The 15,306-nt window shown below is 41.2% G+C and overlaps 1 protein-coding gene across 12 annotated transcripts in view; it reads left to right on the top strand.

Moving 5' to 3' along the window:
- Positions 1-15,306, top strand: part of LOC117236851 — a 92,520-nt gene that overhangs the window by 71,099 nt on the left and 6,115 nt on the right. Inside the window, exon 1 of one of the 12 annotated variants that reach the window (XM_033500197.1) lies at positions 14,798-15,262. The exons of the other annotated variants lie outside the window; for them this stretch is intronic. Within the exon in view, the coding sequence (XP_033356088.1) occupies positions 14,936-15,262 (327 nt within the window). The 5' untranslated portion in view covers positions 14,798-14,935. Of the gene's footprint in view, positions 1-14,797; positions 15,263-15,306 lie in introns of those variants that run through there. 12 annotated transcript variants of the gene reach the window in all.

The following is a 15,306-nucleotide window of genomic DNA, read 5'->3' on the forward strand; positions in this document are numbered from 1 at the left end:
AACGTGCTCTGAAGCACGGGTTTCCAGGTATTACGTCGCGCGACGGTTCACCGATCGATTATGAAAGGACCAAGGCGACGAGAAAGGAACGGTTACGATAGGTCAGTGACGACGAAGGGGAAGCAACGAGACACGAAGAAAGAAAATGCGACGGCGACATCCTGATCGAGCGTGAACGCGCTCACAGGAGCCGCTGTTTGCTTTCTAAACGCTGGCTTAGCGAAAAAACACCGAAGATTCTGCTACGTTTTCGCGGTGTCGAAACGTTTTGTCAGGGCGAAGTGAATGTCTAGGTAAGAGGACAGCGGCGAGAGCGCGTGACAGAAGTGGAGGGAACACGATGCGAGCTTTCGTGCCATGGTGCTCGAACGAACAGCTGGCAAGCAGCAAGATTGGTAGCACCGTTACCGCGCTTGCTTGTCCGATTCCTCGTAGATCAGTCTCCTCGATCGTGCATCGTCCCTCTTTTTCTCTTGTCGGGGGTCATTAGTCTTCAGTGACGTATCCGAATAGGATTTGCCTCACGTTCCACGCTATCCTAGCAAAAGCTCGATACCGTTCGTCCTTTCGACGTTATACAAATTTGTATCACGCTTGATTACCATGTACTTGACGTTCGAACGAGTCATCGTGCCCGGCCTTCTCGAAAATTTTTCAAATCGTACACACACGTAGGCGTTGTATAAAACATTTTGAAATGTCATTGGCACCGTGATCAGACACGATCGTCGCGATTAGATCGGTAAAGTTTAAAATGAATCTGGAAATGTACGTACTTGCTGCTCTTACATCGAACGTGATAATTAACCTAAATTATCAAGAGAACGCTTAGTCGGTCACAATGTCGTGCTTACGCTAGATTAAGATCTTAAGACGCGTGTGTGTACGTACGTAAAAGTCGAAACTATTTGCAAGAGTTACAGTAACATGATAAATTCTACTAATTATGTACGCAAGTGGAATACTATTTCGCGTATCGCTAATAATAAATACAATGCAATTTTCCACGATAAACATCTTAGCGGTCGACGCGGCGTTAAATGACAATAACGACAACTTTCGTTCGCCGCTATCGCCAGCGTTTTTTTCCTAAACCTGTACGCCGTCGTATCCCAGAAATTCGGTCGTCGGCTCGAGCTCCGTTACCGACCAGGTTTAACAGAATTATGGAAGCCCGAATGATTGCCGGTTTCCCGGATTCCGCTTGCGATTGTTTCGAATGGTAGTTGTGGCGCTCGACCGTGCGATTACGTCCCTGTCACCTGTGCTACCTCCACGACCGGCATTGCCACTTCTACCCGCGCCGAAAGTCAGCGAGCCGAAGAGGAAGAGTCGCCGCGAGCGGCCAGTACGACGACGCGTTTTCCGCGCGCGACACGCGTGTGTTTTACTCTCTTTCTCTGTCTCTCTGTCGTCTTTGTACGCGTTTTATATTTCCGCTTCGTTCTCTGCTGGCTTCGCGCGAAGGGCTTCGCTCGGTGGTTCCTCGCCGCCTACTTTACGATCGATCGTGCCGGACACGAAGGTCGAGGCGGTTCAGTTCGAAGGCAGCGTTTCCGTCGGACTGCACGCGGTTACTCGCCGTAGTAAACACTCGTGCGGATCGTTCCATGGTGTTCACACATCGGATTGAATCACGTTGTCCCGATCGGCAAGTCATTTTTGGTGGTGAAGAATGATAGTCCGTGTTGGTGGAAATCTCGCGATAAGTATCCGTCTCTTCGTGAAACATCGCGCGTATGGCGATCGAATAGCTTTAATTGCTACCGAGTGCATTTTTATGGTGTACTTTTTATTTCCGGAATTTTTTTTTTTTTCCTTGCTGCGAATGATCGTAGCGACGTCCCTTTTATCGTAAATGCTGCATTTTTTTTATTCGATTACGAGGCCCTTTGACGCTCGAATAGCTTCGATGATCGAATAGACGTATTTTTACGGCGTGCTCTCATTTTCTTACATTTGATTAGTGGAAGCGATCGTGACGTTCTTTAATCGAATATCCTATTGGATCGTACGACAAGTTGGCAGTACTCTTCGCTGTGTCGATATATTCTTTTGTGTATTTCTTGAGTTTGATAGATGACCGTTTCTTACAAAGTTCTGTCAGATAACGGGACACCGAATTGGAACGAGTATCGATTCTAAGTGGCACATTAAACGTTGCAATTACAAAGAAGAAATTGATCAACGGAATAATCAACAGATCAACAGATAATAGAGAAATACGTATTGTATCAGAGCTAAAAGTTTCGTTACGAACTTTCAGAATAACCCGATAGTTCTTTTATCTGATTAGAAGGACTTTATACGAGAGTGCTTCTAAGCATTTGTAAGGACGACCCACGGCGCTTCAAATTACAGATTTTTTAAATTTCAGGCACTCGTTACAATCGCTTTTTTCGCGATAAACCGGTATCTTATTGATAACGTGTTCGATAAATTTTCATACATGTAGCATTTAAAGCCATTTGCCTGTGATAAACAGCTTAGATACTTATCGCGATTAGATCCATCCATTACCGGCTCTTTTATCCACCAATGTGTACAAAATAATATTTATTGAAAAATCTATCGAGCGCATAATCCAGGGATGATAAGAATAGGAAACTACAATAGCAGAGATTCCATGAAGTGGGCAAACTTTCTTACGAATGGATTACGCGATTATTATGCAACAACTTACCTTTAAATGCCTTTCAAAATGTGATAGTATAAAAATACCGATTTGAAAAAATCGATTTATGTGGCAAAACAATAGAAAGATAATCTTAAAGATCCATTCCATTTTCTTTATATCTTCTTTTATATATTTTATATCTTCTTTTTCTTTCTTGGGATTTATCGTCGAATCGATCGTTTAAATAATTCCGTGCTTTTTGTGAAATGCTTTTGAAATTGTCTTTCAATGAAATGTCTTGTATCTTCTACGTATGTAGCGCAAACTTTACGTATCGCGTGTCATATAAAACGTTTCGTGTAACGCATATAAAATACGCAAATTAAGTTTCCACGAGTGTTCGAAAACTTTCGTCTACCTGTGTATATTTTAATGGCAACGAGCGCGCTAATTCGAAAATCGCTTTCCTAAATCTGACACCCGTGAATCGAACGGTACACGCGTTCCAATCCGTTTGAACGGTCGTTTAGAAAGCGGAATAGTTAGTTCGACGTCAAAATAGAGACAATTCGCGATTGTATTCCCGCGAAACGCAACGACGTTCGAGGATCGTTGCATCCTGCGGCACAGGAGCAGCGGGTGCAACGCGTTTGGCAATCAGACCGCATCGATCGGTCAATTCCAAGGCAGATAAACGACTCTCGGTGTCGGTACGAGCCGACGATGGAAATTAGCATGCTTCCTCCATTCCTCGTACTTCCTTTTCCTTCGCTTCAGTAAACGTACGCACTCGATGGAACGGCCGCCGCTCCATCTCTTCCTCCTCTTTTTTTCTTTTTTTAATTTTGTAACAGTTGTTCGGCGAATCTTTTTTTTCCGTTTTTCGTTTTATATCTTTCCATCTTCTACAAAGTGGCGAGAGAATGGTGAAAAAGAGTAATTGGAAAAGTTGGATAAAACAAAACGATTTTCAGAAGTTCCTGGCTTCTTAGTCGATTATCCTCGAAATTACCTTCTTTTTCCGCGTCGATGAAGCAACGAGATTGGTTGAGCCTCGAATTAACAATGGAGAAACTTTCTGGAAATTGGTGAATTAAATTATATCGGAAATTCCAACTTTATTTACGTTTCTATCGATAATTAAAATGCCACTTAAAAATGGCACTGTTCGGATATTTATAAAATAAGTATGAAAATAATAGTAATGTTATTATTTGATTTCAATTGTTTTGACTAGAGAGTACACTCGGTGTCTATGTATTCGAAGAGAGTACAGAGGAAAACGATCTTGATAGATTAAAAAGCGAAATTGAAATTTTAGTTTCGCGTGATAAAGCTTCGAGGAAGCTATTAGAGTGTAATAGAACACGTTGAGTGCTGCGCTGTTTTCGTGCAACCTTTAGCTCGAGTCACGTGCACCGTCAATAGTACGGTAATTAAAGCGTCAATAGATCGAACAGAAAGTGCAACGTGGCCCATATATCAAACTCTCGAAGGCTGAAACGATCGCTTGCGCATCTGAAAAATTACAAATTTAACAGCGGATTTCATGTGAACATTCAATATTCGTCAAAAGATTCGGAAATTTAACAAACTGTGTTATACGTTATATTAAACCTACATTGATATTAAAATCAGAAAGGTCATATATATACATATATATTGGAGAAAGTTTGTTTTTTAATCTCACACATCACGCGAAAAAGAAATTTCCATAAATAACGATAACGGCATCTTTGCCAAAACAAATTTCTTTCTTCGACCAACGGTCAACAAGTTTGTTCCTCAAATACTCAAAATTTGCCTTTTTACTCTTGGATCAATTATTTTTACTATTGCGATTCGTTTTTTCGTTGTTTCCTTCAGATAGTTCATTCGTTTGGCAAACAGGTTGGCGATGGTGACGTTGCTGCTGAAAGAGATCGACGAAACGATCGTTTTAGCCGTGTCGTTGACTTCACGGCGTGTTTACCGGGTTTTGTCGACTCCGTGTGCCTCGTTCAGCCGCGATTTAAATATTTATAAGACCGCGGAATACGGATTCGTCGTACGGACCATGTTCGTACGGGACGTGGTTCATCGTTGGCGCGATTTTCTCTCGCGAAACCATTGGAATCGCAAGAACCGTAAGAGGACCGTTGCTCAATCTACTGACATTATCCGTTTCAACGAAAAGAGAACTCATCGAGATTCGATGCCATCGATCATCGTCCATAGATTTGAAATATTTCGTGAAAGCACGCTCTAATCCTTTCAGACGATTCGCTCGTTAGCATCGATAAATTGAAAAGGTGAAAGTATAGGGTGTCAAAACGCAGAAAAGAATATCACTCTTAATGAGCCATGGATTGGAGAAAGAAATCACGAACAAATCGACGATCTCCAGTTTTTCTTCTCTATTTTCTTCCCTTTTTTTATGCCAGATTCGAGATTGTCATCGTACGGAATTATAGAAAGCTATTATTTATTAGGTCTTTACGAAAGCGATACGATTGTTCGTGCGATAGACGAAAATAAAATACCTGCACGATAATACATTAACGATAGTAATTAGACTGCGGATTTTCATGCGTTTGTAGAAAATTTACAGATACAAAATGTACAGAATACACATAATATGCAAAGATATACAGGGTAGTTGGTAACTGGTGGTACAAGCGGAAAGGGGGTGTGATTCTACGCGAAAAAAGAAGTCGAAAATATAAAATAAAAATTTTTCGTTTGTGACTTTGTTTTCGAGAAAATCGAACAATTTTTATTCTATATTTTCGACTTCTTCTTTCACGTAGAATCACCCCCTTTCCGCTTGTACCACCAGTTACCAACCACCCTGTATAAAACAGCCAAAGTGTAATAGTCTTGGAAATATTTAATAACTAAGACAAGTTTCTATCCAAGTACCGTTTCTTTAATTGTATTCATAGAAACATGAATTTGCATAAATATCCGCAGTCTACCAATAATATTAGCAAACCGGTAAGTTGAAGGTTTTAGATTATAGACCTGTTTTTTACAACATCGTAATTTATTTTGTAAGGGAGTCCTATTAGTAATTGATCGGCGATGTATTTTCCCTCGTCTTTTTCTCAACATTCTTTACCTTTTTCTATCAAATTTCCAATTGTGTACGATTTCGAAATTCTATTTACAAGATGACTCAGTACAATTCGATTCAAAACGAGTAAATATCTTGTACATTTTCAGATTGCTAAAATCGTGATAGTCGTGTTCCATTACGCTGCCAATGAAATTTCAAAATGTTTCGTATAATACAGGCGATGTATTCGTAAAAATCTTTCGTGATAGGCGTAAATATTTTAGTTAGTCAGAGCATGTGTATCCTTCTTTTCGCACGGTCTATAATCGTAGCAGAACTTGGACCAGCTACAGAAGGTCGGGAAATTTTTTCAAGCATCGTCGAAAGCGACTTTTGTATTCGTTTCACTAGGCGAAGTCGTTGGTGCGAGCCTGAAAAACGAGACGACCGCTGCTTAGGCCAGAGGTTGAAACATAAGACTAGTTATAAGATTTTTCATCCGGCGGAGCAACGACGTATCTCACGTTACTCTGTCGTTGTATCTTCGCGATCGATCCCTCTTTCTAGCTTTTCGTTTCGATTCACTTTCCCGTAACACGCACCGTTCAACTATACGCATCGCGCGAAAAAGAAGTTTCAAAATACACTGTGACTTCTTTGTCAGGTCATTCCGTGAGTGATACAGTTGTATATTGAATCAAAATGAAAAGTTATCCACCGACAGTGATATATTTTTCAGTACTTTTTCAGATAATTCTTTCAGAGTATCTGGAAAAGAATTTTAAAATACACGATAAATTCTTCTCGAAATAAATTTCGTTATCTTCGTACGATCGACAAAGTCTGACGGTATCTATATATTTCTTAGTGTAATAAATTCTTTCTGTTTTTATCGATATAAAATGGGTTTACGATAAACAGAAAATGCCCATATGTCACGCTATCAATGTACAAGGGATTATACGCGAAATCGATCGTTAGCTTTGATATTTAAAATTTAAGATCCTCCTCCGATAGGTGTTTGATAGGTGAAACGATCGAGCATATTCGCCTAATGGATGTCCTCGATATGTTCGTTCAATCGACCGTAAGAGTCGCTTTCTTTTGGGAGACACGTGGACGATCATTTAGCGTGAAGAAAGTCTTATAATTCGTCTTGTAATTAAAAGTAGGGTAATCTGAGGTAAAACGATGTTAAGGGGAAACAGCTACAAATTCTTTCTTTTCACATTTTGTACCTACTTACTAACACAATGCCTTATTTTTCAATCTAACAGTAAGCAAACGAAATACTTTTGAAGTACCTGGCAATTCTGCAATTTTCATTTTACCGGAAGCCTATCAGTTTCTCATCTTGTCGCAATTAAAACGACAAACGTGAATCGGAAAAATATATATCGTTTGACCATTGCATCTTAACAAATAATATTTAGTAAACGTTATCATCCGTTGGACCTTATCTCGTCTTATAATTTTTATTTTTATCACAATTTTTATCACAAAATTTGCACAGTACACAATGAAATTTCGCTTTTCCTTTTTATCAATGCCGTTTTCGACATTTTTTATTTCGTATTAATAATAATATAATAAAATATTACAATAGTTGCTTATGCTTAACTATTTTTATAATTCGCTGCAAAATTTGTCCCGAACAACATTTTAACGAAAAAATTGCTATTCCCTAATGCCTAAAAAATATTAATTAAAACAATTAACTATCTATATACTTCCATCGACGGTATTCGCATTAAATAGATCGACATTCGTAAAAATCTATATGATCGACAGCATCAATTACGAATATTCGATGAACAGATTACGAGTTGATCGATCGTTGATTTTGGCGCCTGGGCGCTACCACAGTTTCGTAGGATGCAAAGAGGGAGCGAGATTCCAGGGGCGCGTTGAGGAGGGAAAACGAAGCAAGAAGGGAAGGGGAAAAGGTGGAAAACAGGGTGTACAGCGGCAACGTTTGATCGTTGAAATAAAGGGTCGGCGCGCAATTAACCGGTCGGTATGACGAAATGGCACGGCTCGGCCCCGTGAGAACTAGGCGAGTCTTAAATCGTATTCCGCGTGCGTGTCACTACGCCAGGGCGAGTTCTCTTTCGCTCGGAACGAGTTCTTGAGGACGCGCTCGTGGCGTGACCGAGGTCGCAAGAAGAAAGAGAAGAAAACTACGGCGCGTTCGCGGCAATCGCTCGTGCTCGCGGATAAGTGGCCGTCGCTCGTGAATTCGACCCGGTTGTCCTCGCGTTTCTTTTCCTCATCTTCGCGATATCCCGTGAAACGACGTTTAGAATCGTTTCGGCTCGCGATTCTTTGTTTCCTTCGCGCCTTTTGTTCACGCTCGTTTCTCAATCCGTCCAATTACAGAGGAAAGAAAAGTGTCTGTTAAACAGCCAATTTGTCGCCGATTCGTGCCAGGTTGCACAGATTACCACGTTTACTACGTTTTATCTTTTGGAAAGTTTGGAAAGGTCGAGTTTTATTCAGAGAGATAAACATCATTGTACGGAAATGATCCTCTTGTAACACGAAGATCGATATCGCGGGGGGAAGTATCAGCGGAAAGCAAACGTGTTATTAGTTTCTCAAAAAGCGTTAATGAGACGTAAGAGCGTGATACGCGTATACGTGTGAAATTTAACATTTCGTTAAGGAATCGTACAAATAAAATTACATATATTAATAATGTTAGGAATTCAAAGAAAGGTAATTGCCATGTAAAAAATATCCTAAATTTGCTGTTCTTGATAAGAAGAAAGTTTTCATCGCGTTGATAAATTACGTAACAGAATCACACTTAAAACCCCCAAATTATCAGAAGATAATTTCGCCTGATCTAAAGTCTGTTATATAATTTTCCTACAATTTTTACACCCCGTTTTATCTAAACTATTATCCAACGGCGTTGATCGAAAAACCAACGTGACTAACATCGAACAAATTGCAAAGACTGTACATGCGAAGCAACGGAAACTTACTTGGAATTTTATTTTCCAAGCGTTCGAGTAATAAAAAATATCAAAAAATTGCGCGCGCTAACGTAGGAAGAATGCGAGATCGGTGCAAAGCGTGCAGTTATCTGTTATCGGTTTTCAGCGAACCGACACGATAAGTGCAGTATTGTAGAATGAACGCAAGAGGTTCCGCAGTGAAATCATCGAACGTCCACGCTCCTGATTCGTCGCGGTATGATGCATTTTCACGCGAGCCGTGGATCATTTTCGTGCTCCTTCCTCGACTAGTCTGCTCTCTTTCCGCGTATTTTTTTTTCTCTCTCTCTCTCCCTCGCCTCGCCCCTCTCTGCATCGCGCGACAATGGCACGGAAACGCGAGCACGTCGCTCGTAGCGTGGCGTGCCAGATTTCCAACATCCTGCCAACCTGCTTCAACATTCCCGATCGAACGGTCGGCCTTTGAATTTCAAAGTTTGAACGTACAACACGATTCTAATCTCGTATGGGCGTGCGTTTTCACTGTGAAATATGAAGACGTTGATTTGTAAAGGAAATTCCTGCGAAACGTTGAATCACCTGATAGAAAGCGAAATTGGTCGACCAGGGTTCGTTAATGAGACGTACGGTTGCAGAATCATCGCGCCGATACGATACGAGTTTCAGTGTCGAGAATCTACGGTTTCTTCAGTTTCTTCGATTTGCCTTACTTTCCATTTCCGTGAAAGCCGCGCTCGTTTTCCGCGGCATCGGACGGAGCCGATTACCTTCCAGCTCGAATCTTCGCGGATCACCGAGCGCATACGGATAAAAGAAAATTTCGTTAGGTGCAGTTTCTTATTAAAAGACGTCCACCGCCGGTTATACGCGTCAAGCTACTAATTTCTTATATTTGGAGTAACGCGATAAATTACATTTTCTATCTTCAAGCAAGGCAAGCAGTTTTATGATTCAATACGATGTCGATTGATCGTGCGTCGTGAAAATTGTCTCGTTATTCGGTTTTCAAATTAAACGTGTTTATTCGCATACTCTTGCAGACAGTTTTAAAATATCCTCGTTATATCAAAATATCGCTTGTCTTAAAATAGATTTCGTCGACTGATCAGCCATCTTCTACACACGTGGATATATCGTATCGAACTTCTCCTGTTTAGTCACGGAGTAACGTCAAAATCAAAAAACCAGCAAAAATACATTTGTCGCGATTTGCTCCCGTAATCTTCATTTATCGTAAAAGTCATTAATTTCTATCATCTGAAAAAATGCAATTCTCCTATAATCTCGTCCCCCCGTAAAAGATGATACCTTTCGTGATAAATTGTTTCCGCATGTACATCGAACCTAAACTCGATAAAGATCGATTTGAAATTTCCACTGGCGAAGGAGTCGAGGCACTTGAAAAAAAGCGAAAGATTTCGGTTAATCGCGAGGTGTTTGCTCGCGTGAGCAAAAGTAACGGTGCGCTCACGAGCGATAAAGCAAATTGAGAATGATGACACAATAAGATACGCGACTGGCCAACTGGCATGGAAGAAGGCAGCTCGTGGACCACTGAGATCGATCCTGGATCGGATCTTGGTAACGACGAGAAGATGTGGAGCGTCGATACATCCGACAACCGATCTAATCTCAGACTGCTGCAGCCCTGTTATCGTACTTTTATCGTTAGTTTCGCGTCAACGTCCAGCCAACGCGCAACGCTTGCCTCGTGCTAGTAATCTTTGATCGAGAAACGCGAGAAATTGCCCAAGAATAACAAGCAGCAACGTTTCACGTCTGTGACGGTTAATTTTCATCGGAATATATAGTGGCGGTTCAACTATTGAATCGTCCAGTGATAATAAATAATTGTGGATGTCAGTTTGGTCGATAATCTCCGTAGCAACGAATAGTAACGACAACGCTCGGGTAGTTCGATTCATCGTCTTCGTTCCCCTAACTAACTACGAAATCGTAGGCTTTCCCTTGATATTACGTCTTGTCACGTAACGTACATGTAGGGTATGCGACGTTTCTTTGAAAATAAACGAAGACCACAGGTGAAAGACACGATGAGTCATATTTTTCATGTTTTACGGAAGAGCAAGTTTTTACTTTCGATATACATCGTCGACCAATTTCTCGTCAAAACTGTCTTTCCATTCGATTCTGGCATTATGGGAGTACGTGTTTTCGTAGTTTCTCTGAATATTTACAAAGTATCGATCTCTCTATCGTGAGAAATGGACAAATATTGAATAAAGACATTTCGAGGAGCATAGTTTCATTATTCGATCTAACAAAACGTAGAAAAGATATTTAGCGAATTTCTATTATCGAAATTGTTCGGTCTTGCAAACTTATCTTATTCAGCGACTTGTCGGACAAACGAGAAACTACTGTACCTTTCTACAAATATATCGTAGCAGGTGGAAAGCGAATCGGGCGAAAACGTCGGATTTTCTACAACCACAACCAGTCTATTCGAATAGCTGCAACACCTTCGATCGGCCGTTATTGCAAAATCACCGGTGTTTCAGTGCTCGGTCACACCTCTACCACCTGCACGATCTGTCCGCTTACATTCCAACCGGATACGCGCGATGTTGGTGCGCCGCGGCGCCGCCGGGTCCGGCGGAAATTACGGAACGTAATAATTTTCCACGAGAGAAGAGAAAGTGACGTCGGGACACCGTGGCGAAAGAAAACTCGAACGACGTTGCGCAACCGTTTAATAAACGCACCGGTTCGCGACCTGCTCGAACTACCGATTTCCGCTCGAGCTAATAACAATCCGATTCTGCTTACTCGAACGGAAAATCACCGAGGAATTTAGTAGGATCAGAGTCCTACGGAAATGTGTGTCGCGGTTAGTAGGATGATCGGTGAATCAGCTGATAGAACGATCGCCGATAATCGTTTGGCGCGTTACCTTTTTCTCTCCGCTCGATCAATCAACCAGACATTTTTTGGTGGATACTCGGGCCGTGAATCGACAAGTTACGAATTGTAGACTTTGATTTTACAATTTGGAATTTTACATCAAACAGGATAACCGATTAGCTTGTGATTTGTGCGAGGGATAACTCGTAGCTTCTCGCTTTTAAAACTTCGCTAATAACATTGCCACTTCACTTGTAAGATATTTTGTAAATCCTGCAGGATCGAATTATTTTGCAAAAATCGCTAAAAAATTCCCGAATCTTGTTGTAGATTTAGACGTATCATGATTAAAAAGAATGATGTTATAGAAAGCATGGTCCTTCTAAAGACTATTCACAACTCGTACGAAAACGATGGGATGGAAAATTATGAGAACTGTGTTCGGTGTTCGTCGCAAAGTGATATACTTTTATAAAGCAAATCTAGATTTTTATAACTGGCTTTTATATATTATTTATGGTGTGGTATAAACGGAAACACGGTGCAGTGCATAAGGATGCGTTATAATCTTGCAATTCTTTACGAATCTTCTTCCCGTCTTTCCCAGTCTTTTACGAACACGCAACGCATTATCTGCAAGGATTTCCTGTGGTGTCAGTTGGTGGAATAAAATCAGGGATGTGTCGTCCAGTAAGCTTTATCGTAGCTGGGATACGAGGATTCCTAGTATCGCGTAAATTCAACCGATAAAGTAGGTCGTGTTAACACGGATACAGTTGTTAAGGGGCAAATCGATGAATACCAGAGTCTTTACGAATCGACGTGATATTTTGTAAGAAACGAACGATATCAGTTTCATAATAGTTTCATAATGAATTTAACTTAATTACTAGTGGTGTGCGTGTAACTCTGATGTAAAAATTGCCTGCGATTAGTTGGTTAGATAGCGATTCCGTAGTTTTCATTTCGAGGCCCATTCTGCAAGGCTGACCTAACTAAATGACGCAATCTTCGGAAAAAAAACTGTTCTTTCAAGTTTTTATACGTTCTCGCATGGTTATTGGGTTAAATTATTTGATCGAAGAGCGGCGGATGTGAGCTCGGCAAAATCCAGGCCAAAGATGTGCCCACGTCGGGCGCCCACGATGTTTACCCAACACCTTTTCTCGATGAAGAGGCGCGAACGTTGCTGTTGCCGCGAACTCTCTTGCATGAGATTGCGTATTCGATCTATCCATACGCGAAAAGCACGGCGAAGCAGCAAAATTCAAGTTCCATTCGAACGCGTCGATCGTCGTTTTTAGATATATTGGGTTGGCAACTAAGTGATTGCGGATTTTGTCAATACCACCTAATGACAAAATCCGCAATCACTTAGTTGCCAACCCAATAGTAGAACCTTTGTCCGTAACTTGTTTATAGGAACAAGTTGATCTTCAGCCTCAGATCTACGAACTCATAATCGAGCCTCTGTTATATCAGGCGAGATTGAGTATAACTTCAATTACACAAGCGCGTTATCTTATATTGACTATGTACGTTACATATAACTAATATACACTAGTTAACAACAGTTCTATTAATTTAATGAATTTGTAGCATCCGTATATGAAGATCAGCGAAACGTATAAATAAATGAGAAACTAATAATAAGAAGCTATCTATCTAACGAAACTAACGATATTCATTACGTTCTTGTAGAATCAATAAATAATCAGAGCGACAGTAGACAGGCTCAGGAAAGTGTTCGAACACTTTCGTACACATCTTTTATGAATATATGTATTATATGCGCTACGAAACATTTTGTAATTTCATCGGCGCTGTAACGATGCTCGTTTGAAACGAATCGAAATTAAACGAATGAGAAAGTCTATAGTTACAAGATATTTAATACGAGAAATCGTATGTAACACTTGATTATCTATTATGGTAATAAGTCTCGAATTCAGTGAGACTATCTTCAACACTTGTTACGAGTTTAAAATGGCTATTCATACGGCTGTTCGTATTAACTTTCTTCTAAACGTACGTTTACGGTACGTTTACGGTATCTCGTAACCTCTGTCTCATTGCCAATGAAACCATAAAATGTTTCCCATATAATCGAACAGTTAAAACAGGCGTGGAACGCTCACGCGACAAAACTCACTTTTCTACGTCGGATCTTAACGTTCGTCGAGTATAATCGACCACAATAATGAGACGGTGGTTATCTATTGTTTGCACGAAACAACGCAGGCAACAACTCAGAAAATGCGATATGACGTACCGTACCTACTACGCATTGTGCGTCCGTGACTTTTCCCCAAGCCGATTATCTACCTGACGCACGAATCGAAACGCGGCAAGTAATTTCGTGGTGATTCTGTCGAGAGGGATCGTATAGAAGGTCGCGTGAGAAACGGTCCCCCAGAACCCGAGAGTGGTCGGAGGAAAAGGAGGACGAGCTTGGAGGCGGTCGTGAAATCCTGAGAAAAGCGATACGCTAACCGCGAAAACTAGGTAGGCCGAGGAGTTCGTTAACGCAATTAGGAACAAGCGCGATTGTTCTGGCCTGGAGAACGTGTTCTCAAGCTTCGATGGTCGAGGGGGGAATGATCGGCGTTTAGCGGTCGAAATTGTTCTAGAGGAAGACCCCATCGCATTGATAAATCGTTTGGAAAGTTTGCCTTCTTCGCGAAAGTTTTTTTTTTTATAATAGGATATCGTAAAAGAAGATTGAGAAGCTTTTCGAAGAGAAAATCTATAGGTCTATGATAAACACGTTTATCTACGATAAACATATTTTCTAATCAGATACATAGTTGAATTATAACAAAATTCTCATTTATTTTATAAATGTCAGAAGATCGATTCAAAGTATACGTTTACGATTGTACGTATTAGGATACGATCAATATCAAAAAATCATTGACGTTTACAGATGAAGTATCGAGGAAACGATTAATCAAACAGAATTTTGTATCCGTGCAAGGTTGCCATCCGATATATACAAAGCCAAAATTTAAATCGTAATAATTATATCTGCTGCGATATTTTCTTCCGTCACAGTCTAAGTTATACCGAACAAATTTAAGACGAATCAAATAAGAAACACGAAGTCTCCTCGGAATCTGAATATCGACGTCAATCGCGAATACTTTCGTCCTTCGCTGTACGTACCATTCTGCTACGAAACTCCTGGATTTTCTCTTCGACAGAATCTCGATTTCCGTAATTCTCAGCATCCCAGGAACGTGGCTCGAAAAATCGTAGGACCCTCGTCTGAATTCCCAATGAAATTCCAGAAACTTCGCTATCGATAACTCGAGCACTCGGCTGTCCTATGACGTTGTTCTCGCGGCAATTCCGAGATCGTCGTAGCAGCGGGAGTTGGGCCGATCCTGGTCGTCTGAGGTCGCGCTAGGATCGACAAGTATTCGAGGATCGGGCAAACCAATCGCTGGAATCATGGTGGTGTCTCACCGCGAGGGCAGCATCTCGTCGAACATACGGGCGATAATCGAGCAGCTGAATCTGAATCCGGTAGAGACGAGACGGCTTATCGACCGGACGAAACAGGATGGCGCGCGATGCAAGGGTTACCAGGGAGTGCAACCGACGGCGAAGATCAGCATCGGCGTGTACGGGTGCAAGGAGAAGGTCGAGTACGAGATACCCGCCCCGATTAGGCGCGTGTGCAGGTTGGAAGATCGACCGAGACCGAAACAGGAAACCGGCCAGCGAAAGATCCTCTGCTCGATTAACAATGAGGCTGCCGAGAACGATGCGGTCGAGGTAATCGATCAGGAAAAACTAGCCTCGGTTCGAACGTGTCCTTT

Source organism: Bombus vosnesenskii, unplaced genomic scaffold, assembly GCF_011952255.1.
Source record: "Bombus vosnesenskii isolate JDL3184/JDL3185 unplaced genomic scaffold, Bvos_JDL3184-5_v1.1 scf7180000013352, whole genome shotgun sequence".
In the NCBI taxonomy this organism is placed as follows: domain Eukaryota; kingdom Metazoa; phylum Arthropoda; class Insecta; order Hymenoptera; family Apidae; genus Bombus; species Bombus vosnesenskii.